We start from the raw sequence: 25,312 nt of genomic DNA, 5'->3' as shown, positions 1-25,312 counted from the left end.
ACTAATCTTATGCTGGTTTCATATGGATAAATCAGACATAAAAGAAAGGAAATTGATTTTGCAGATACTATATATTGTGTGTCCAGTCATTTCCTGGGTTAATGCAGAATGCATTATTGTCGTCAACATTTACTATGTATATATTCCACTTTGCCATTGTAGAAAATCCCCGAATATTAATGCTCCTAAAATCTTATATGGAGATTTTAGATAATAAAGAAGAACTAGATTATCTAGCATGGAGTCTTCTTTTTACAGATGAGGAAAGGGAGGCCCAGACAGGATAGGTAAGTAATCATCTTTAAATGCCATATAACTAGATTCAGACCCACGACTCCTAGGGATCTAGAGTCAGAGAAGACTTCCCAAGAGAAGCAGTACTTATAGGGAAATTTAGAGATAAGTGGAGACAAGTAAGTTGAAGCTCTAGGAGTGGATGGTTGTGTTGAGGAATGATTCAGGCTTAAGAAAGAGCATGTGGAAAAAGTTCTTAGTCTAGAAGCAGCAAGGCACATTCAAGGAACAGAGAAGTGGGAACATGGAAAATAGCTGGAAAAGCAAATAAGGTTAGGGTCATGCGGAGCCTTACAGTCCTAGTTTTAGGTTACATGCAAGGCAAAGCATTGAAAGGGCAAAAAACTCAAGGGCAGATGGAAGAGGAAGAGAAAGGCTTTGATCATTGTGCTTTTGAAACATCACACAGCTGAAATAATCCTGGAGAGTAGTGCTTCAGTGCATGGGCTTTGAGGTCAGAATCCCAAAGTTCAATTCTCAGCTACGTGGGTAAGTCTGAGTAAAGCTGCTTAACCTCCTCTGTGTCTCCGGGTACTCATTTGTAAGTGGGAAATGATAATATTACCTACCCCATAGGATTTTTTGAGAAATAAAATACAAGTGTCTGGCACTAGGAAGGACACTGTAAAAGTTTTCTGCCAATAACAGCAATAACAATAGTAATAATATCAACCATCTTTTGAGCACTGTAGAGCATTCTACTTGTATACATGCACAGGTCCACAATTCTTAATTATCAATTCCAAATTCCAAAAGAGCAGAAAACCAAATGTTTTTTAAAAGTTTGGCACACTCTTCTTTGGTGGCAAAACTTGTCTTGAGTGGATATGAAGTTGTTTAGGGTCTGTATTTATTCAACTTAGTGTGAATATTCATACATTTTACTGTGGAAAATCATATTGCTGTATTTAATTCTGGGTTCTGTCCCAGACTGTGCTAGGAGTATTATATAATATATAAATAGCACTGCATTCTGTTCTAAAATCCAAAAATTTCTAAATTCTAAAACTCATGTGACCCCAAGAGTTTCAGATGAGGAATGGTGGCTCTGTATCACTTCATTCAATCTTCAGCATAACCCTTGAGAAAGGTATTTTCATCCCAAGCTTGCTGCTGTAAAAACTGAAATGCATCAACAGTTTAAGTAATTTGCTCAAAATCCCGCTGTTCATAAGAGATGGCATTGGAGTTTTGGTCTGGGGTTGTCTGACAGTGCTTTGAAGAATCAGACACATTTGTACAATTTCAGGTCTCTTATTTATATCTATTAAATTTTTTAGTGTTTTGCATAATTTAAATATATTTATTTTTTAAAGAGCAATAGTTTATGCTTCCAGGAAATAGAAGCATTTTTATAACCAGATAGTTTTATATTATGTAGAGATTTTATAGATAAGGGGCTCATTTAATAATAGCGGTATTTTGTCTTGTGCTTCCACCATCTTGCAATGTGAGACCCCTGGGTCACTGTCACTACCACCAGATGTGTTCTTCGGACTTTGGACTTCCCAGCCTTGGAAACTGTGGTTTGTCTCAGCATCAACTTCTTTATTCTGCAGTTTGAGTAAGGGAAAAATAGCTTTCTCCTTGATCATATATCACTTCTTTACAGAAGCGCACAATCTCAGCATAATGGTATCATGTCATACTAACCAATATTTTCACAATTGGTGATACTCCAATAATGAAGACACAAGTAATGAAGACTCCAAGAGATATCAAGATGAGTCATGATTTTGTTAGGTTTTCAATACTCCTCTCCACCATGTGGCTCAGGGGAAGATGACTGTCCCCAACTCCAGGGAACCGAAAGCAATCTTCCTACCAATGTGAGGATGGAGCCAACATCAGAAGAAGATAAAACAAAAAGGACCACTGAGAAGCAGAGCAGAGTCTATCTCTTGACTTCCTGTTACCCGCAACAATATATTTCTTTGATGACTAACTCGATTTAAGTTTGAATTTTTCTGTTACTTGCAGCCAAAGTCATCCCAATAACAATTTTCACCCTCTAAAGAAAAAATAGTGGTGTTAGGAATAATAGTTACTATTTCTATTTTAATGTCAGCTATAATTTATTGAGCATTTCCTGTGTGCCAAACATTTAGCAAAGTGCTTGTCATGCATTATTTCATTTAATACATCAACCCAGTGAGGTAAGAATTATTATTCCCTGTTTTATGACGAGAAAACTGCAACTTAAAGATGTTAAGTAAATTGCCAACTGAACACAGATAGTAAATAACAGAGCAGGAATTTGAATCCAGGTAGACAGATTCCAGGCATGGCCTTCTTTTTTAAAAGCTCCTCCTTTGTTTTATAATGATTAAAATAGTACCTATACATGGGAAAAAATTACAAACAGTAAAAAGATTGTGCAATCTACTACCTCAGAAAAATAATAGCAATGTCAGCTCCTGCAGTCACCACTGTCTGGTTCTTTTGTATCATGCAGAAATTTGCCTTACATACACTCACACAGTTTTTTAAATACCCATGTGAGCACCATATCACAGAAACCTTTCCACATCAGCACACAGAGATCAAAATTATTGTTTCACACCTACATAATACTTCAGTATATGGATGTAACAAATTTTTTGAACCAGACTCTTACTGATGAATATTTAAATTGTTTCCAATTTATGGTTCTTGCAAAGTTGGTGCAAAGAAATATTTTTACAAAAACACTTTTTCATATAGGTTCAAGCATATCACTAAAAATTGTTTTCTAGCAGTGGAAAATTTATGCTGGATTAAAAGAGTATTTGAGTTTTAAATGTTGGAAGATATTGACAAATTACCCTTCAAGAATGTTTCTTTTCCCAACAGTGTGTATTATCAAACTTTTTAAAACTTTACACATTTAACAATGAAAGCTATAATATTGTAGCTCTAATTTTAATGTAATTATTGGCAAGGGTAAGAATATTTTTGTATGTTTATAAAACACTTTTGCTTGTATTTTTAAAAACTGTTCATTTGTGTCCTTTATTCTTTTTTCCATGGATTTGAGAATGTTTTCTTATTGATTTGCAAGAGCTCCTTACATATTAATGATATGAATCCTTGGTCTGTCCTCTATGTTGTAGATATTTTTCCGAGCTTGTAATTTGTCACTTAATTATATATATATATAAAATATATGCTGTAAAAAGTTGTTAGTTTTCACATAGTTAAATACCTCAGTCTTTTCTTAGAGCCCACACTCCTAATTATGCTAAAAAGCTTCTCTAATTTCTAGAATGATGACATTAATTCCAGTTTTGTTGTGACTTTTGTTCAGGTGTACTAACAGAACAAGCGGCAGGACCTCTGGGACAGAATCTAGAAGTGGAACCGTACTCACAGTACAACAATGTTCAGTTTCCCCAAGTTCAACCACAGATTTCCTCATCATCCTATTATTCCAACCTGGGTTTCTACTCCCAGCAGCCTGAAGACTGGTACTCTCCTGGAATATATGAACTCAGGCGAATGCCAGCTGAGACTCTGTACCAGGAAGAGAGTGAGGTAGCAGAGATACCTGTCACAAAGAAGCCCCGAATGGGCACGTCAGCAGGGAGAATAAAAGGGGATGAGCTGTGTGTTGTTTGTGGAGACAGAGCATCTGGATACCATTATAATGCACTGACCTGTGAGGGGTGCAAAGGTACGCATCTTTTGATTGGCAATTTTCTCCTTGTTAAGAGTTACTGTATTGGTTGTTGAAATCCCTCAAACTGGATTCTTCCCTTTTCCCCAAATAACTTCCCTCTGCTCTTCCTCTGCTCCTATCTCTTCTTAACTCCTCACCTTCGTTGAGCTGTCATAGATGTTTAGGGAAAATCTGTTAGAGTATTAAGCTTAGATAGAAGTAACCTTTTTTTCTATTCACAACCTCATACATAGTCAGAAGGAAATGATGATTAAATTTACTTAGTTGTGGGGTTTTGTTTTTGTTGTGTTCAATTTGTTTTGTTTTTTAAAGAAAAGAGAAACTGCTGAACTCATCTTTTTTAAAATTAAGATCAAACAGAGTAAGACTTTGTTCAATAAATATTTTAAAATACATTTTTATGCACTTTAGTTAATTGAGAAAGAAGCAGAGGAAGAAAACAGGGAAAGAAGGAAGGAAGTAATAATAGCTTATATTCAACAAATATTTCATTTCTAAAGAACATAGATTTGTGATAGATGCTGTAAGGGGAATCATAATAAAATTGCAATCCATTTAGAATGGATAAAATATTAACACAAGAAATAGGAAAATGACTCAGTGTAAATTAAAGTCCCGTGAGATTACACTCGCGGGACAGATAATAAGTTTATAAGATTTCAGAGAAAAGAATACTTTCATCTATTTATTTTTATATTTATTCATTCAACAAATATTTCTGGAGCACCTACCAAGTATTAGGCACTTTTCTAGCTTTTAGGACATTGAAAGCTGAATAGGAACTGTCCCTTGAGCAGAATTGGTTGGATGGTGTGCCAAGGAGGGGTTCTCAGATGCCAATGATTGCCACAAAAATAAACAAAGGAGCCAGTCACATAAGAATGGCTCAAGGACATCTCAAATCTTTGAAAGTTCAAATGTTCAGATTGTGTAAAACCGTATCAGTCATTAGAATTTTTTTTAAATGAAGAAGTATTTATGCTCCAACTTTAAAATGTAAAACATATCTATAAAGAAATAATTTTAAATCTAATTTATGGCCTTCAAAATGTCCTTAACCTTTTCATGGAGAGTCAAGTTTGTGTAAGTGAAATGAACTTATAAATTCTTTGAAGGCATAGATTATGTCTTCTCCACTTTTATTACTACCCATAGCACCTAGCATAGTGCCTGGTACATAGTAAGTACGCAACAAACATCTTTTGAATGGCGTAATGAAAATCCGTGTTTATTGCTGGTTCATTCAAAGCTCTGTGTAGCCATCCCTGAGCTGGGTACATCTCATGAGTATTAAGTTTACCTTTTCTATTTTCTCATAGCTCTTGACAAGTAAATCATACTTCTTGCTGTTAATGAGATTCTGGGCACAAACAAAAATGAAGGCAATTAGTATCATAAACTAAAAATGTAAAAATCAATTTAATATGAGTAAAGAACTTAGAAAAGTGTGGCACACAGAACTTAATAAATGCCTATTATTTTTGTTGTTATGGTCTTAGAATCTACTTACACAGAGTGTAGTGGCAAGGTGACGATTTTCTGCTTATGTTGATAAACAGGGATGCCCAACTCATTAACAGTTTTTTGGCAAGACTTACTTGAAATAGATTCAAATTGCCAGAAGCCACTTGGCCTTGGCTGGGTAGACCAGTGCTACTCAAAATGTGGTCCCTGGACCAGCAGTATCAGCCTCACTTGAGAATTTCTAAGAAATGCAAATTTTGGAGTCAGACTCCAAACCTACTGAAGCAGAATTTCTGGGAATGAGGCCCAAGAATCTGTGACTTAACAAGCCCTACATGCTAAACTTTGAGAACTACTGGTGTAAATCGTGCCTTAAAGACATCTGAGGGGACTCCGCTGGCCAAGCAGTTTGTGTGCTGTGACTGTAAAACCCACAGGGATGAGAACAGAGAAGAAGGGGGAGCTGCTTTCCATTAGGTCATCTAAAGGACAATTCAATAGATAAAAATCTAGACTACAATCCCAACTGGAAAGACACAAAGTGTAATCTAAGTCACGTTTCTTGCTTTGAGAGAAAGAAAAAGAAAAGAACACATATAGTTTATTCTGAAAATCTGATTCAAAAGGAAAATTCCAATATAAATACCTTTGAACCTAAAAATTTCACTGCCAATGACACGCTAATTCTACAAACATTCTCTCTTGTCTTTAGAGCAACTGTGGAAGGTAGGTAAAGGTTAGGAGTAAGCATATCACTTCAAAAAGAGGCTGAGGTTTGGAGATGCCAGTGCTAATAGCTTATGTAATATATTTACTGCACTCCATAGTAAATATATTAATTCTCATATCTTATGCCCATTCTATAGAAGAGGAAACTGAAGCACAAGAAGTTGATCAACTTACCCAAGGCTTCACAGCTAATAAGGAGATGAAGCCTCAAAATTACAGCTTATAAATGTAACTCCAGAGCCTGTATGACTGACCATTAGGCCTTTTATTTCTTGCTCACTAAGTGATCATTCTACTGTTGAGTTATTTGCTCAAGGCTATTATTGACTAACTCAGTGGCCAAAGGAAGGAACTCAAGTGCTCCATTTAGGTATTAAGGTATTGGTATTGTCTAAGCCAAGGGAATAAATTCCTAAAATCAGTAACTTAGGACAGCTTACCTCTTTGGAAGTTGGCTCTCTAGTGAAACTTTGTCCTCTTTAGAATAATTCTGGGGAGTAGCAGGATGAATAGAGTGAGACAAGGGGGCCAAGAATGACCCTGGGAAATGCCAACCTTAAAGTCTGACAGGTGAAGAGAAGCCCATAAAAAATGCACAATAGAAGAAGTCAGAGACAGGAGGCTGCCAGGAAAGTGCAGGAGCACAGGAGGCAAGGGACAGAGAGAGTAGTCAGAGGAGAACTGATCTTTGGAGAAGTTTAGGAAGGAAAAGCTGGGTTTGGATATAAATACATTTTTAAGAGCAGAGAAAGGCAGAGCCTTTTCATTGATTTTGAATTGAGACTTTGTCTCCAAAAGGTGTCAGCAAAAGGACAAGCATGCAAGGGAAGGGACAAGATGGAGCCAGCCAGAGATCATGTTCTACACCAAGGGCTGGCATTTTTTTTTTCTGTAAAAGGCCAGACAGTAAATATTTTAGGCTTTGCACCACAGTAGTCTCTCTCGCAACTACTCAACTCTGCCACTACAGCACAAATGCAGCCACGTAAAGAATGGGCATGGCTGTGTTCTGATAAACTTTACTTATAAAAATAAGCAGGAAAATAAAAAACAGGCTGTTATTGGCTTTAATTTACTGACCCCTGCTCTTGACCAATGACTCTTGAGGGTCGAGATATGAATAATTAACTGGAAGCTTGTGTAGTAAGTGAACACAACACTCAACCCACAGCCCACATATGCAAGAAATGTAACTTTATTTTGAATAATTGGATTTAAATCAATCTCAAGCCCTAGTAGAAACTTCACATTATTCTACCTTGCCCTAAGCCACCAGTGGAAAAGGTCTTTGCAGCACCATCCTGGGGTTCTGAGCATACTCCTTCATGTCTGGCCCTGTGTGTCTTCTTCATTAAGCTCCAATGGATGGCTTCCTGATGTTGCCCCCAGGGTTGCGTTGGAATGTCTGGTTGCCAAGGGAAGCCATGCAGCCATTTTTTCTGTTCTATGCTCTGCTGAGTGCAGAGGGCCCTGAGGGCCTCCCTGGCTCTACCCAGGAAAGGGCACAAGAATCCCTCTGTTCTAGGGTCCAAATGACATGGGGTTTCTATCATCTATCATCTCACCCATCTTAGGATTAAGTCTGGGGACAGGAGGTGAGAGGGACAGAGCTCAGTACATTTTCAGGGACCTAACACGTCTTAGCTCCTTTAAATTCTTCTTTGATTATCTGCCACCTTCCAACTTGGGGAAATTTTATCTAGTATTTGGGATTTGGGGGCTTAGGCATTTGTGACAGAAAAGATAATCATAGGCTCCTTTTTGTTCTTTATGTGTTCTCTAGAGAAAATAAATGAAATTTGTTCCAACTTAGTGAATGGGGAAAGGGAAAAGACTGAGGAAAACCAGAGGAGCGTGAAATAGGGTGGAATACAAGTGAAAGAAACAGTGCCTCATGCCAGGCAGGTTTAACAGCTCAGCCAACTTTGTCCCTCCCCTCTCCCCCTCCCCACCACATCTCTTGGATATCTGCATTTACCAGATGGAAAGTGAATTTCATTCCATATCTTTCCAACAAAGGGAGTGTGGGCTTTGGGGTCAGACAGCAAACATTGAATTTAGGCTCTGCACTTCTTGGCTGAATAAACAAGTTATCTAATATGTCAGTGAAATAAAACAGAAACCAACATTTCAATCAGAAAAGAATTAATATAGAAGTTAGGAGAGCCAGAGTAACAAGTTCTCTGCTGAGCCTCCAAAAGATGCTCAGAGCCACATTGCAGAACCTGCCTGCCATGGAAGTTGCTATTCTGCCACAGTCAAGAAAATGGGGACTTCTTTGAATAGTAAGTGTTCCTGCGGGAGAAGTGATGGAAAAAGGCACAGAAACCTTGTTTAATGAAATAACAAATGAAAACTTCCCATGTATTGGGAGAGATGTGGACATTCAAATTCAGGAAGCTCAAAGGTCTCCAATTAGACACAACCCCAAAATGATCCTTTCCATGGAACATAACAGGCAAACTGTCAAAAGTCAAAGGCAAAGAGAGAGTTGTGAAAGCTGGAAGAGAAAGCATCAAATAACAAGTAATGGAATCCCCATTAGACTATCAGCAGATTTCTTAACAGAAACCTTACAGGCCAGGAGAGAATGGGATGATATACTCAAAGTCCTGAAAGAAAAACCATGTTAGCCAAGACTACTTTATCCAACAAAGCTATCCTTCAGAAACAAAGAAGAAATAAAGACCTTCCAGACAAGTGAAAGCTGAGGGAATTCATCACTACTGGACCAGCCTTACGAGAAATGATTAAGGGAGTGCTACAACTGGAAATCAAAAGATGGTCTTTACTATCATGAAAACATGAATAAGAACAAAACTCACCTGTATATGTAAATTCATAATTCAAACTCAGAACACCCCAGTGAGGTGATGGTGTTATGTAAATCCTTCAATTTTCTAGTATGAAGGCTTAAAGTAAAAATGGTCAAAAACAAAAACAAAAACACAACAGCTAAAATTAGTGGCTAAGGAACATACAACAGATACAAATGTAAATTAAAGCAACAAAAATATAATTTGTGTGGGGGAGGGAGGAAGGATAGAGTATTCACATATGAATAAAGTTAAGTTGCTATCAGTTTAAAATAGTTTATTACAACTGCAAGACTCTTTATGTTAGCCCCAAATTAACCATGAAAAAAGAAATTGTAGCAGATATACAAATAAGAAAGTGAATGAAAACAAGTCTTAGCACCACAGAAAACCACAAATTTACAGAGGTAAATATCAAGAGAAAAAGAAAGGAACTAAGGATCTACAAAAACAACCAGAAAACAATTAAGAAAATGGCAGGAATGAGTTCTCACATATTGGTAATGGCATTGAATGTAAATGGATTAAACTCTCCAATTAAAAGATATAAAGTGCTGAATGGATAAAAAAACAAGACTCAACAATATGCTACCTGCAAGAGACCTAAGTATTAAACACAAACATAGAGTGAAAGTGAAGGACTGGAAAAAGATATTCCATACAAATGGAAACCAAAACCAAGTGGGAGTTCCATATATATGTCAGATAAAATAGACTTTACTTCAAAAACTGTAAAAAGACACAAAAAGGTCATTATATAATGATAAAGGGATCAATTCAACAAGAGGGTATAGCAGTTGTTAATATATATATGCAACCAATACCAAAGCACCCAGATATATAAAGCAAATGTTATTAGACCTAAGGGGAGAGAGAGATTGCAATTTAATAATAGTAGAGAGCTTTAACACCCCACTTTCAACAATGAACAGATCATCTAGACAGGAAATAAACAAACATCTGACTTAAACTGCACCATAGACCAAATGGACCTTATTGACATTTAAGAATATTCCATCCAGCAGCATCAGAATACACATTCTTCTCAACTGCACATGGAACACTCTCCAGCATAGAGCATATAAAGCTCAGAGCAGAAATAAATGAAAAAAAAAAAAAAACCCTAAAAAACAAATTGAAAAGATCAGTGAAACTAAAAGTTGGTTTTGTAAAAAGGTAAACAAAATTGACAAATCTTTAGCTGGACTAACTAACAGGAAAAGAGAAAAGACTCAAGTAAATAAAATCAGAATTGAAAAAAGGACACATTACAACTGATATTGTAGAGATACACAGGATCATAAGAGACTATTATGAACAACTATCTGCCAACAGACTTGATGATGTAGAATAAATGAATAAATTCCTGGACAAATACTATTTACCAAGATGAAATTATGAAGAAATAGAATATCTGAACAGACCAATACAGAGTGAGGAAATTGAATTGTAATACAAAGTCTTCCCTTAAAGAAAAGCCCAGGACTTGATGGCTTCACTGTTGAATTCTACCAAACATTTAAAGAAGAACTAATATCAGTACTTTTCAGATTATTTTTTAAAATTGAGGAAGAGGGAATACTTCCCAACTGATTTTGTGAGGCCAGCATTACTCTGATTCCAAAACTGGACAAGGATACAACAAAAAAAGAAAATTATGGGTGATATGCCTGATGAACATAGGTGCAAAAATTCTCAACAAGATACTAGCAAAGCAAATCCAACAGTACATTAAAAAGATCACTCACTATAATCAAGTGAAAGATCATTTTTTTCAAGTGGGATTTATCACAGGGATACAAGGATGGTTTAACATATGCAAATCAATAAATCTGATATACCACATTAACAGAAAGAAAGACTTAAACCATATGACCATTTCAATTGATGCAGAAAAACATTTGACAAAATTAAACATTTCTCCATAATAAATACTCTTAAACTAAGTATTGAAGGTATGTACCTGAATACAATAAAGTCCATATATGACAAATGCACAGCTAACATCATACTGAATGGGGAAAACCTGAAAGCTTTCCCTCTTAGATCAAGAACAAGTCAAGGATACCCACTTTCCCACTTCTATTCAACATAGTACTGAAATTCCTAGCCAGAGCAATTGGACAAGAGAAAGAAATAAAAGGCATCCAAACTGAGAAGGAAGAAGTCAAACTGTCCCTGTTGTTTGCAGACAACATGATCTTACATATAGAAAACCCTAAAGACTCCACCAAAAAACATTACAACTAATACACAAATTCAGTAAAGTTTCAGAATACAAATTCAACACACAAAAGTCAGTAGCATTTCTATATATTAATAGCTAAATATCTGAAAAAGAAATCAAGAAAAAATTCCTTTTATAATAACTCAAAAATTATTAGATACCTAGGAATAAATTTAACCAAGGAGGTAAAAACCCTTTACAATTAAAACTATAAAACTTTGAAGAAAGAAACTGAAGAGGACATAAATAAATGGAAAAATATCCCATGTTTAGAAAAATTAAAATTGTTAAAATAGCTATTGCACCCAAAGCGATTTACAGATTTAATGCAATCCCTATCAAAATATCAATGGTATTCTTCACTGAAATGGAAAAAGCAATCCTAAAGTCCATAGGGAAACAAAAAAGACCCTGAATAGCCAAAGAAATCCTGAAAAAAACAAAGCTGGAGGCATCATACTACCTGACTTCAAGTTATACTACAAAACTATAGTAACCAAAACTGCATGATACTGGCATAAAAGTGGACACATAGATCAATGGAACAGAATAGAATAAATTCAAGCACCTATAGTCAACTGGTCATTGACAAAGTGCCAAGAATACATATCAGGGGAAAGACAGTTTCTCCAGTAAATGGTAATGGGAAAACTGGATATCCACATGCGCAAAAATGAGATTAGACTCCTACATCTAACTATATACAAAGATCAACTCAAAATGGATTAAAGATTTAAATGTAAAACCCAAAGCTATGAAACTACTAGAAGAAAACAGGGCAAAGAATCTGTAACATGGGGCTAGGCAAGGATTTTTTAAATAAGACTTCAAAAGGACAAGCAATGAAAGCAAAAATAGACAGGAGGGATTACATCAAACTAAAAAGCTTTTCCATGTTAAAGAAAACTGTTAACAGAGTGAAGAGACAACCTAGGAAATGGGAGAAAATATTTGCAAACTGTATATCTGACAAGAGGTTAATATCAAGAATATAGAAGGAACTTAAACAACTCAACAGCAAAAAAGCACAAATAACTTAATGGAGAAATGGGCAAAGGATCTTAATAGACATTTCTCAAAAAAAGACATACAAATGACCAACGGGCATATGAAAAAATGCTCAACATAACTAATCATCAGGGAAATGCAAGTCAAAACGACAATGAGATACCACCTCACTCCAGTTAGAATGGCTAGTACCAAAAGAGACAAAAGAAAACAAGTGTTAATGAGGATGTGGAGAAAAGGGAACACTTGCACACTGTTGGTGGGAGTGCAAACTAGTACAGCCGTTATGGAAAATAGTATGGAGTTTCCTCAAAAAGTTAAAAATAGAAGTACTATATCATCCAGCAATCCCACTACTGGGTGTATACCCAAAAGAAAGAAAGTCAGTATGTCAAACAGATGTCTGCACTCCCACGTTTACTGTAGCACAGTTTACAATATTCAAGATATGGAATCAACCTACGTGTCCAACAACAGATGAATGGATAGAAAAAATGTGATATATATACACAATGAAATATATATATATATTCAGCAATAATATTCAGCAATAAAAAAATGAAATCCTGACATTTGTGGCATCATGGTGGGACTTGAAAGTCATTATGTTAGGTGAAGTAAGCCAGGTACAGAAAGACAAGTACTGTATGATCTCCTTCATTTGTGGAACCTAAAAAAAAAGTTGATATTATAGAGACAGAGAAGAATAATGGTTACCAGAGACTGGAGAGGGGAGGAGGAAGGGAGAACAGGAAGAGGTTGGACAACAGGTACAAAAATACAATACAATTAGATAGAAGAAATAAGTTCTGGTGTTTTATTGCACGGTAGGGTCACTATGGGTAACAAGTAAGTTTTGTATATTACATATAGCTAGAAGAGAAGCTTTTGAATGTTCTCACCACAAAAAAATGATTAATTCATGAGGTTATGGTTAAATTAACTACCCTGACCCGATCATTATACAACATATATACTTACCAAAACATCAGATTGTACCCCATAAGCATGGACAATTACAATGTATCAACAAAAATAAAGGAAAAAAAAAGAAAGAAGAAAATAGGGACTCAGGAAGCCACCACAGAACCCTTGGTTCCAGGAAGACACCATCGTAGCTGCCATCTAGGGATCGGGAAGCTGCCTGCACTACAGTTACAGGCTCCAGAATCATGGTTTGCCTGCTAAATCTGCACCTACAAATGATGAATATCCTGAGCTCTGCCTTTCAACACCCTTGAAGCTAGCAGCTGGAAACCAGGATGCTACCACAGCCAAACTCCACAATCCTGTGTGCCAGCAGAAACCACAGAAACATCAGACGCACAGCTCTAGCCTCACTTCTGCTTTCCAAATGTCTTACAAAGCCATCTCTATGGCAGAGCTTAAATCATACCCACCATGTTAGCTGCAAAGGAGTCCAGGAAAGGTTGTGTCTACTTCCTGCCTCTACAGTGCAGGGGGACACTAGACTAGAAGTGGGGGTACAGTGGACACCAAACTATCCAATCCTTGGTCTATTCAATATTTACCTTCTCTGAGTCTCAAATCTGCAAAATGAGATATTATCTATTTCATAGGATCTTTGTGAGGATTAAATAAGACTATTACAGGTAAAGATCCTGGCAGCCGTCTTGCTTTAGGAATTCACTGCTGATCTGTCAGAACTGTGATACTTAAAACAAACAAAAAACAAGAAAACATTTTTTAAAACTTAGAAACAAAACAAAGATCATGGTTAAATTTCCTGATTTCATTCATCTTATATCTGATTCCATTAGAAATATTTTAATTTTTCTGAATGCTTTATTTGTCATAGACATTTAACGGCATCAATGAAAGAAATTGTGGTTGTCAATTTTTTTTTTTAAAGTAATAACTGCAGAACACAAGCACAATGTATAGTGACAATGACTGCCATTTGCTGGGCACTAGATTAAATCGAGAGCTTTCTTCCCCCTCTGTTATCAGTGCAGCATATGGAAATGTGCTAATGTCTGAATTAATTTTGATTCAAACCTCAAATCTCAACCGACAAAACTGATCTACATCTGACTGGATATTTCAAATGGCTGCATTTCCAAATAGGTCAGTGTCTGTCATATGTCACATCTGTCTCAATGCCAGGAGAGTCTACACATATCAGAAAGAGAATGGTAGAATTCTTAAAAGGCACTGTATGAGTAAATCAGTGACCTACTGTCCTTTTGAATATATTTTTAAATAAAATAGTGAACCAGTGTTAGACTTAGCTCTAAAGTTTTTGAAAAGTTTCCCAAATTATTGAAACTATTCTGGCATAAAATAGACCTAGAGTGTTTCCAATGGATCCTTTGTTTATGAACATTTGTGAAAGCTAAGGAGCCCTGACCCAAGTAGAAACTTATTGAACTCCTATTTGATATCAATGAGAACTGATTTTATAAAATTTAATAGTGATCCTAATGAATTCTACAGGTCAAATTATCTTAAAGTATGATGCAAGGTGAGATTCCAAACTATTTTAGTGTGTTGGAAGCATGAGGCAGTCAATTTAGATTCCAGTCCCAGAGGATTCTCTTTCCAGCTGTTCTAAGTTACTTAACCTCTCTGGGTTTTAGCCTCCTCACTTGTAAAATGAGGATAATGATAAAGAGGAGGAGATGGAGGGTGAGATGATAATGGCCATGGTGATAATGAGGATGATAGATAACCTTTATCAAGCAACTGCTATGTGCAGACACTGTTCTGGGGCTTTATGTGTGCTAACTCATTTCGTCTTCAGGGTAATCCTTTGAGGCAGGGATCTACACGTTGTCATGAGGACTAAAATAAGCCAATGTATGTAACATGGTGAACACAGTTCCTCTCAAGGGTGAATCCTCCATAAATGTGTGCTGTTATTACTATTATTACTGCATTGTTGTGATACAAAAAATGAAACATTTTTAAAACATCAAATTCTGTTCCTGGCACACCAAGGGCTCAATGAGCATTGGCTATGGTTATTTTGTTGATGAGTTCTTCTGATTTTATCATCTCTATTCCTTGGTTCATCCAGTCTCCCCAATTTGGGTCATACACTTTCTTCAAAACTCTCTCTTCCTGTTAATTAATTAATTAATTAATTAAATCATTTATTTAGCAAACATTATTGAGTACCAATTTATATTCCAGGCACTATTCCAAGCATAGAAGATGCAGTGGTAAGCAAAACAGAAAGAATTCTTGCCCTCATAGTCACCATTTTAAAGCAAAAGTGGGAGAATTGTTTACACAGCTGAGCTAAACAGACAAAAAGAGAAAACAGCGAAGCAAACCAAGGATTTAAAAATATAAAATCAGTGAAATCGTGTCTAAAAGAACATACGGAAAAATAAAATGGTAAATGGATAATTTCCAGTAGATGTGAATTGATATTTCAAATAAATATATAAATTATGAGGCAAGACAAACCCAAGACAATAAAAAACTAGATTTACACAAGAAAAAAATGTTTAAAGTAAATATAGAAGCAATATGCACACATGTAAGTGGTGACTGAAAGAAACTTCCTAAACCATAAATCATTGAAAAAGAAGAGTTAAAAATACATACCCAAGAAAAAAATGAAAATAGGTATTTAACCAGCAGTACAGGGGTAAGGATTAACACCAAAGAGCAAACTAGTTCACTTGGGCTCAGGCAGCTACAAGCAGCCAGCAGGCACCTCCCATGGCTGGAATTCTCCTATTGGAGACGCACAGCACCCCAGGGAAGATGCTGGGGAGCAGGCTCTGATCAGTGTAAGCTACCAGCTCCTGGGAGTTTGCCTACCTGGGAGTCTAAATGGCTCTTAAAGACACACAAAGCCAAGCTCCAACAGAGCATCGTAACCCCTGTCATCCTCCCAGCAGACACCCAGTAGGATTTTCGCTTTCTACTCCTTTAGCCTACTTCAACACTTAATAAACATTGCAGTGAGTGCACATGATTTCAAAATCAAATGATAAGGAGGGCATATTATTGGAAAAAGTCTCCTGCCCCTCCCCTCTCCACCCCAAGTCTTGCTCCCCAGAGGCAGCCACTAATAACCACTTGAGTGTTTGGTTTGTTTATTTGTTTTTCTTTTTGTATTTTGCTTTTTGGATTTTTGTCATTTGGATAGTCCATTTATTTTTGCAGAATCATCTTTCCTCCCCACAAACATGGAAGAAAAGACAGAGAAGGGCCCAATGGGGAGAAATGCCTTTGGAGAAAAACATCTTTCCAGTCTCTGCAGTTTTGAGGAGGGGGATTGAGGTGGGAGGCTTGGGGGTGAGAGGATAGCCAGTCCCTCCTCTTGTCTGCAAGACAGCTCCCGGCAGCCTTTTAAAGCTTAAACTCAGTGGTCGTTTTGGAAGCAATGCTTTTAAAAGCCTTGGAGGTGCCAGATATCTGCTTAAGTTGAACCTGGCTGAGAGATCTCCCAGGCAGTCTGCACATGTCCACCTTCCACTACACAGAGTCCTCTTGGCCCAGCGTGGCTGCCCGCACACTGGCACATAGTTCTTTACAGTCTCTGGAGTCAAGGAGGAGCTCCATTCTGTCTTATTAGTGATACCTCTTTCCCAGTCAGGATGTGCCAGGCCAACTTCACGTTGATCTTGATGAGCCGCTAGTTGCCAACATGAGTCTTCTCCTCAGCAGAGATGACAGAGAGGCCCTGCAGTATGTTGGACTTACTGTGGGGCTTAGAGTCAAAGTGTTCCAAGGTAGGCTCAAATTTGCAGTAAGCTGATGAGAAGCTTGGTCCAAATCAACTCAAAGAAAATCACTTCCAAAGTTCATCTGATGAACTGATCTTTATAATGGAATCAAAACACAATGTCAGACAAAAAGAAAAAGAAAAAACCAAACAAAAACCAAAACGTTAAAAAAACACAAATGCTAATAAACTAAATAGAACAAGAAAAATGAGAAAGACAGATAATAACCTTTAGTTTTCCTTGTGTAGTTTGGTATTAAGATAATGTTGGCTGGCCTCATAAAATAAAGTGCTTCTATTTTCTGGAAGAGATAGTAGAGAATTGGTATAATTTTTTTAAATGTTTGATAGGATTAAGCAATGAAACATTTTTCTGTTTTTGAAGGTTATTATTTATCTACTCAATTTCTTTAATAGCATAGGCCTGTTCAGATTGTTAATTTCTCTTTGTGTGAGTTTTGGTAGATTGTGTTTTTCAAGGGATTTCATCTAAGTTAGCAAATTTGTGAGCTTAGAGTAATTCATAATATTCCTTTATTTTCCTTTGAATGTCTGTAGGATTAGTAATGATAGGTATTGGTAATTTGTGTTTTCTCTCTCCTTTTTTCTTGGTTAGCCTTGCTAGAGATTTATTAATTTTATTGATCTCTTCAAAGAACCACCTTCTGGTCTCATCGATTTTCTCTATTGTTTTCCTATTTTAAATTTCATTGATTTCTGCTCTAATTTTTATTATTTCTTTTCTTTTGCTTACTTGGGATTTAATTTACTTTTCTAGTTTCTTAAGGTGGAAGCTTAGATTATTGATTTAAGATCTTAATCAATATATGTATTTTGAGGTGTAGCATTAGGTCGTTTATTTGAAGTCTTTCCATTCTTTTGATGTAAGCGTTTATTGCAATAAATTTCTCTCTTAGTACTGCTTTTGCAGTATCCCACAGGTTTTGGTATGACGTGTCTTTATTTTCAGTAGTTTCAAGAAATTTTTTGATTTCCTGTTTAATTTCTTCTTGGACCCATAGGTCATTCAGGAGCCTATTATTTAGTTTCCATGTATTTGTATACTTTCCAGAGTTTTGCTTGTTATTAATTTCCAGTTTTAGTCCATTGTGGTCTGAAAAGTTACTTGCAATGATTTCAATTTTTAAAGATTTGCTGAGACTAGATTTGTGACTTAATATGTGGTCTATCCTGGAGAATGTTCCATGAGTTGATGAGAAGAAAGTATATTCTTTTGTTGTTGGGTGAAATGTTCTGTATATTTCTGCCAGGTCCAGTTGGTCTAAGGTGTAGTTTAAATCCTGTGATTCTTTGTTGATTTGTCACCTGGAAGATCTGTCCCATACTGAGAGAAGGGTTCAGATCACCCACTATTAATGGGTGATCTGTTTCTTTCTTTAGGTCTAAGAGCGTTTGCTTTATATATTTGGGTGCTCCAGAATTGGGTGCATGCATATTTATGATTATTATGTCTTCTAGCTGGATAGACCCTTTTATCATTATATAGTGGCCTTCTTTGTCTCTTTTTATGTTTTTTGGTTTAAAGTCTATTTTGTCTGATATAAAAATAGCTACTCCTGCTTGTTTTGGGTTACCATTTGCATGATATATCTTTTTTCATCCCTTCACTTTTAGTCTGTGTGTGTCTCTACAGGTGAGGTGGGAATATATGCATTTTAATGCTATAAATTTCCCTTTGAGCACTGCTTTTGCTGCATTTCACAAATTTTGATAAGTTGTATTTTCATTTAGTTAATTTTCACTTAGTTCTTTAGGTAGTCATCTCTATCTCAGATTAACTGTATGTGTAACCTTTAAGAAATTCTTTGTAGTTGGAACAGATAGGACTACGTGTAAGACATGACATATCTCTATATTTCTCTAAATCAAATTTAATCTTTTCCAAGCTCATAACCCTCCTGGCTGATGAGATATTCTATTTGAGCTATGTGTGTAGATGCTCTTTCCTGCAGGATCATGCACAAATCTCAGAGGTTCTACACAGCGTAAAATATTTTGTATCTGTTGATATGCTCCTTGTCCAGCTTTGCATTTGCTCCTTGAAAGTGAACAACTCAGCCACAGTTCAACATGGACATCTTACCCCAGCATTTTCAAGGCCATGGTTCTTAGTGTCTTTCTGTCATCATCTCAGAGCCATCCCACTAGAGATGGGTCACCTCTCCGGAGTCTCTTTATTGATGCTGGTTCAATACTCTCAGAACCTTTGAGACTCATCCTATTCCCAGACCCTGGAAAAGTTGCCCAAACCTCTTTCCAGCTAAGCTGCCTCTGCGTCCCCCAACTCTAAAACCAGTGACCTCTACCTCCAACATCTTTCAGATGGTCCAGTATAACTCTTTCAACAAGGGGTTGAAAACAAAAGCCTTTTGTGAGAGTTATCTTCATTTAGAGCTAGACAACTTAAGTCTTTGTCTCAGCAAGTGAACATAAAATGATGATTAGCCGCTTGGGATGGGAAGTAAAATGAAAAAGCAATAGGGACAAGAACAAAGCACCCATGAATAACTTGATAAACTATCCTTTCACCTTAGCATTCCTAAAATTATTGCAAAACACTCACTTATGCACTCAAACAAATTGGGGAAGGTAATGAGTCTCTGCTGTGGGATGGCCACTGACCATGCTGTGTGAGACTTGGGGAGATTAATGTCTCAAGACAATTTTTAGGAATGTAAATTCTTTACTCGAAGGACAGCATAATGTAGTGGTTAAGAGCAGAAGGCTGAACTGAGCCTATCAAGGTACAAATCTGAGTTCTACAGTTTGCTATCTGTAGGACCCAGAGCAAATTAACTTCAGTGTAACTCAGTCTCTTCTGTAAGAGGGAGATAATAAGGTATCTACCTCACTGGATTGTTATGAATATTAAATGAATCACCATATGCAAAGTGTGTAGAATAGTGCCTGGCACAAAATAAGTGATATATACACTGGGACAGACCTAAAAACTGTGTCTGTTTTGGCCATATTGGATGTAAAATTGTCTGGTTACTCAGTTCTGTGTTTGTTGCTCTTTAAAAAGCTTGAAGACACTTAAAATTTTTAAATATCAATCAATATTTTATTGATTTCCAAGTAATGGGTAGCCTGCTACAGTGGCTACCAGTGTCAGTCACTGGAGTTTGGCCTGTGCATGTGTATATACACATATGTGTGCATGACTTGGGAATAGGGTGTGGTATGTGGGTTCCAACTGTATAAAGAAGCAGAAAAGCAGGGATCTGTGGAAAAAAAAAAAAAAGTACCATCATATTGCTATTTGCTTGCCACCTAAGGGATCCCCCTAGTGCTACATTCCTCAGATGGCGCTGCCAACCTTGTTTACTCATCTTTTATTACCAGGAAGACTCTGTTCCACAGTAAATTTCCTTTCCATTCACTTTCAAATGACTTTTCTGATATGAACATTGTTGAATATGCACAAGAAAGAGCAAGATAGAGGCAGATTATGTGTATGGATAGATTTGCATAAGTATAAATACAGTAAGTATATGTACCCATATTTAAATGATATAATGATAGCATTGTGTTGCCATCTCAGTGTGAAAGCTAATTAATTCAGCTATTGAGATGATAATGATTTCTTTCTCGGCTAATACCAGAATTTAAAAAACCTGCAGAATTGTTCTATGCACTGGTCCTTTGACTCATCTTGGAAAAAGGGATCTCCTTTTGCTAGCTAATGAGCATCTATCAGTGCCTATGACAGTTTTAATAGGAATTGTTTGGGGGAGGGGCTGAGGATTAGTAAGAAGACTGACTCACATAGGCTAAAGTGGTCATTGAGCTCATGATTTGAGACCAAGAAAAAAAAAATTCTCTTTTTGCTTTTAGTTTCTTTTAAAATGCATGCTTTGATATTTGCACTCTCTATATCAACACTGCTCTGAAACACAAAAGTCTTTTTTTTAGGCTTTATTTGGTTGGATTTGACATTTAGGAAAACGTTAAGATCTTTCCTACTGAAATGTATGCCAGCTGACAAATTCACAAGCAAGTCCATGACTTTGTTAACCTTGACATCTCTAACTTTTCCTTCAGCCTCTGTTTTCATACTTAATTACCAAGACCTGAATGTTCTGGTTTCCTCCTGCCTGTTCTATCCCAGCCGGGTTCAGGCATTGAGCACCTCTCAGCGGTATTGTGGTGATACTTTCCCGTCTCCGGTCTCCAATCTCTCTGTTCCACCTTTCTTTACCCTGCCCCAAAGACTTTTCCCAACATGCAGGTTAGATCATACCCTCCCCTCTCCCTCTTATGGCACCTCTCTTACTACATGGTAAAAACTCAACTCCTTTGCCTGGTGTTCAAGGGCATTTAATCACATTCTGTTCCCACTACATTTCCTTACTCATCTCCCACGAATTCTCCCCAGCCTCTACCCTCCTATGAAGATAGGTTATCCACCCTTCCTTGGAACTTCCATAACACCCTGCCTTTGCTCATTTCCCAGAATTCTTTTCCTCCCTCACGGTCCGTGTTTCAAAATCCTATTTATTCTCCAAGTCCCAGCTCAAATTCCACTTCCTCTATGAAGCCCTCCCCGATTCCCTCTTCTCGGAATTAATCAAGGTTGCTCCCATCCCATGTAATTCCTTTATCTCAAGACATTTGATTTCTAGCTACTGGGAAATCATCGTATTATATTTATTTTATTAGAACAATTTTCTTTTGCCTTCTGCTGGAATGTTGTCTTAATAAATAGGCAGGTCTTCAAGACTCTGATGTAACTGCTGCCCCTCACCCCGAATGTGGCACAGCTTTTACAAGTGTACAGTGTGGCCCTGAAATAGTCACTTTTGCTTCTACGTTCCAATATTTATAACTTGGTTATCTTTCCTTTCACTCTATCTTGTTTCATGCTGTTAATTTTTTTTTTTTTTTTTTTTTTTGTCTTCCCACTAAGTTGGAAACTCCGAAGACAAGGAATGTGTTATTCATCTTGATATTTCCTAGGTCAGAAAACACAACTTTCAGATAGTAGGTATTTGATACTAAGTTATTCAACTTTCTTTTGATCCAAAGGAGGCAATCGTAGTATAGTGGTTAAGAACACAAGCTTTAGAGCATGACTGCCTTGGTTTGAATCCTCTCAGTCTACTTACTAACAGTGTGATCGTGGCCAAGGTACTAAACCTCACTGTCCTTTTTTGTTTTCTTTCATCTATAATATGGGGACATATAGTATTATCTTTATCATAAAATTGATATGAGCATTAAATAACTAAATGCACTTAAAGAGGTTAAAACAATAGCTAGTAAGTGCTTAATAAATGTTATATGTTATTCCAACAGTCTGTTAAAAGAGGAAGAACTCTCAACATTGGTAGAGTCATGAAGACTCTCGGTTCTACATTCCAAAGTGAGCTCATCTTTTAGAAATTTCACAGTAAATATTCAAGAGTCAGTTGAATAACCTCACCTATTTTGAGGGTATGAAGGGATCAGGAATCGGAAATTGTAGAGAGGTCTTGTAAAGATTTGGGGAGTGTCAGAGGTGAGGGGTTTCTTCTCATTGGGGTCACCACTGGAACATATACTACTTTTGTGAGAATTAGAAAAAGAAAATGTGTCCTTCCCAGGTGAAGTCAGCAGGACTAAGGAGGTCCTGCTGTCCCAGGCCCAATGAAAAGGTCAACAGGGTCATTTCAGGAGATTTGTACATATCCGCTTAAGCTGAGGGACATGGAGGACTGGCATCCGACTTTCACCCGAGAAGTTGAGAGGGAGGAAGTTGGATGGCTGACTACTGATGGATAAGTGGGAGAGATTTCCCTGCTTCATGGTTTATTGGGCCAGAGTAAGCCATCATGAGGTTATCTTAGGTCCATGCCAAGAGGGCCACATGGAGGGACCTTGGTGAAAAAAGTTTGGAGTGAATTGCCATGTTGCTAGATACTGAAGAAGGGGATTCAAGCCTTGGGCTAGAATAGAGATGCATGCACTTCTCATCAAGGAAGTGCAGATGACAGTATCCCAGTGCAGAGAGGAGTTCTCTAAAGACCCACATCCCATGGAAGAAAGACTCACATTGAAAACTTGCTAAGCACAAGCCAGCTTATGACAGCACCAGGCAAGTAAGCACTTTCCAGGCATATTTTCCCTTGCCTCCTGTGATTTTTTTCCCCTTTTCAACTCTGCCCTCTTGCCTCTGGAAGTGTCAGAATCTGTGGTTAGTCAGATGGAGGAGAAAGAGTAGAGAGGGAAAGTGGGAAAAAGAGAAACAGAGAGGAAGCCAGTCACATCCGTTTCCAGACTCTAGGCATCTTCCCTGTTACAGGCCACAGCTGCACTACACCTTCTCAGGGGAGATGTTTGCTTTTAAATCAAGGCTGGCATTTTTATTATTACACCAGGCTGGCATATTAAGTACTGAATTGAAACCCTGAATGTGACTTTCTCCCTTAACGCCTGGTAAATAGCAACTCACTTGCCAAGACTTAGCTCAGTGCAAATCCTATCCTGACCTCTTCATCCAAAATTAACCTGTCTCTGTGTCTTGTCTGCCCAGCCCAGCCTCCTGGCAGAACCATGCAACACTTAATTTCACTTGTTTAGTTGTTTGCATGTCTTTGTCCTCAGCCAGCCTCCAAACTCGAAGAGGGCAGGAATGAATTGTTTGCTTTCACACCACCGGCACCTAGTGTTCACTGCCACAGAATTGTTCTCCAGTAAAGATATATAAAAGTAATTTATCTTTAAAAACAAAGATTTTTCTTCAGAGGCTATAATTCAAACTTGTCTTTATTTTTGAGAGATAAATTAAAAATCGCAGCATTCTTGATGACACTGTGTAATTGAAAGTACCCATTGGCACAGGTATACTCAAGGATCACCTGGGTGCTCTCCAGTGGTTGAGAAAATGTTCTGGCATCTTTCAATCCAAATGTGTTTTTCTGATAAATTGTCAGGAGCCTTTTTACACTTTTCAGTGTTTCTTCCACAGGTTTCTTCAGGAGAAGCATTACCAAAAACGCCGTGTACAAGTGTAAAAATGGGGGCAACTGTGTGATGGATATGTACATGCGAAGAAAATGCCAGGAGTGTCGACTAAGGAAGTGCAAAGAGATGGGAATGTTGGCTGAATGTATGTATACAGGTATTCACTTCAAGCAATTAAATTCCGCTAAAAATCTCTTAAGGAGGCAGATGTCAGGTAATACATCACGAGAATGGTACTTCACATATTAAAGTAGGACTCTACTAAGCCATCTAATTTCCTGAAAAGGGTAATGAACTACTGAAATTGTCCAAACTGTCAGCTAAAGAACATTTTCTTCACTTGCAAGAATCAGCTGGTTTTTTGTTGCTCTTTGTTGCAACGAATTATATGTGAACAGAAGTGACATTTACATAGTTAAAATAACATGCTTTAACGAGTTACAAAGAATGACAGTCTAAATGTTTCCTCCAAATTTAATTTTAATATATGTCTTATTTATAGCTTAAGTAACATAAAAATTTATAGTTGTAGAAAAAAATAAGGATGCCTTATGAGGTATAACTGCCTCTGAACTGTCTAAATAGAGTTTGAAACCAGGTCATTTTAAGAATCCATCTTTTCTTAGTGCAGCTTTGAGCCCATTTGAATAGGTTTACACCGGAAATTAACTACTCCGAGTTTTAATATAATTTTGTCTTTCGATCTGATAGAGACATTGTATTAACTGTTGGCTTTGTGAGGAACTGTAATCTTCATCAAAAATTGTAATGCATGCTAGTATATAACATAATTAATTTTTCATTCTGCAAATTCTACAGGCCACTCAGATTCTGAGATATGTTCTGTTCCTCCTCAAAATACAAATAGACAAACAAATGTCACCAAGGGGATGATAACGTTCAGGGAGGGAATGCCACATGAAATAAAAGCCTTCAGAAGGTGACTCCAGTTCTATTGTTCCCAGACTCTACAGGCAACTGGGAAGGACCCAGAGAAATAATGCATGCAGGAAGGGAAAAAATAGGTCTGAGTAAATAACCTAGCTCTGGGTGGATGAAAGTTTTATAGTGGCCGATCACAGTCTCATTTTAACATACATGAAATAAGAGCCTGCGGTAGGGGCTGCTGCTGGAATCCAATCCTGCAATGGAAACACTTTGATACTGGGTGAATCAGGTTGCTCATCACTTAAACATGAACTTGTTCCAGCTGCAGCTCAGAGGGCGCTTTACATGAGCCCACCTATAAGAGTCTATAATATTATTTATGAAAACAAACTCATCAAGTGACAGATGCAGATCTTCCATGATTCTATAAAATAAATTTCCTGTATAAAGAAATTCCCAGAACTTTGTTTCATTAACAATGAGAGAAGAATAAGGATGTGAAGTGGGACTAGAGAAGATTGTTCGACCTTATTTTTTAGAGCCCTGTTAAAGTGTAA

The 25,312-nt window shown here is 37.1% G+C and overlaps 1 protein-coding gene across 5 annotated transcripts in view; it reads left to right on the top strand.

Moving 5' to 3' along the window:
• NR1H4 (nuclear receptor subfamily 1 group H member 4) overlaps positions 1–25,312 on the top strand; it is a 65,851-nt gene that overhangs the window by 19,670 nt on the left and 20,869 nt on the right. For 2 of the 5 annotated variants that reach the window (XM_063075471.1, XM_063075469.1), the window contains exons 2-3: positions 3,581–3,946; positions 23,872–24,012. In XM_063075471.1, coding sequence (XP_062931541.1) covers positions 3,581–3,946; positions 23,872–24,012 — 507 coding nt within the window. Of the gene's footprint in view, positions 1–3,580; positions 3,947–23,871; positions 24,025–25,312 lie in introns of all 5 variants that reach the window. The other 3 variants (XM_063075470.1, XM_063075468.1, XM_063075472.1) reach the window with 2 other exon arrangements.

The sequence above is a fragment of the Cynocephalus volans genome, chromosome 12 (genome assembly GCF_027409185.1).
Source record: "Cynocephalus volans isolate mCynVol1 chromosome 12, mCynVol1.pri, whole genome shotgun sequence".
Classification (NCBI taxonomy): domain Eukaryota; kingdom Metazoa; phylum Chordata; class Mammalia; order Dermoptera; family Cynocephalidae; genus Cynocephalus; species Cynocephalus volans.
Note: the sequence above shows the minus strand (reverse complement) of the source record. Positions and strands in the feature narration are given on the sequence as shown.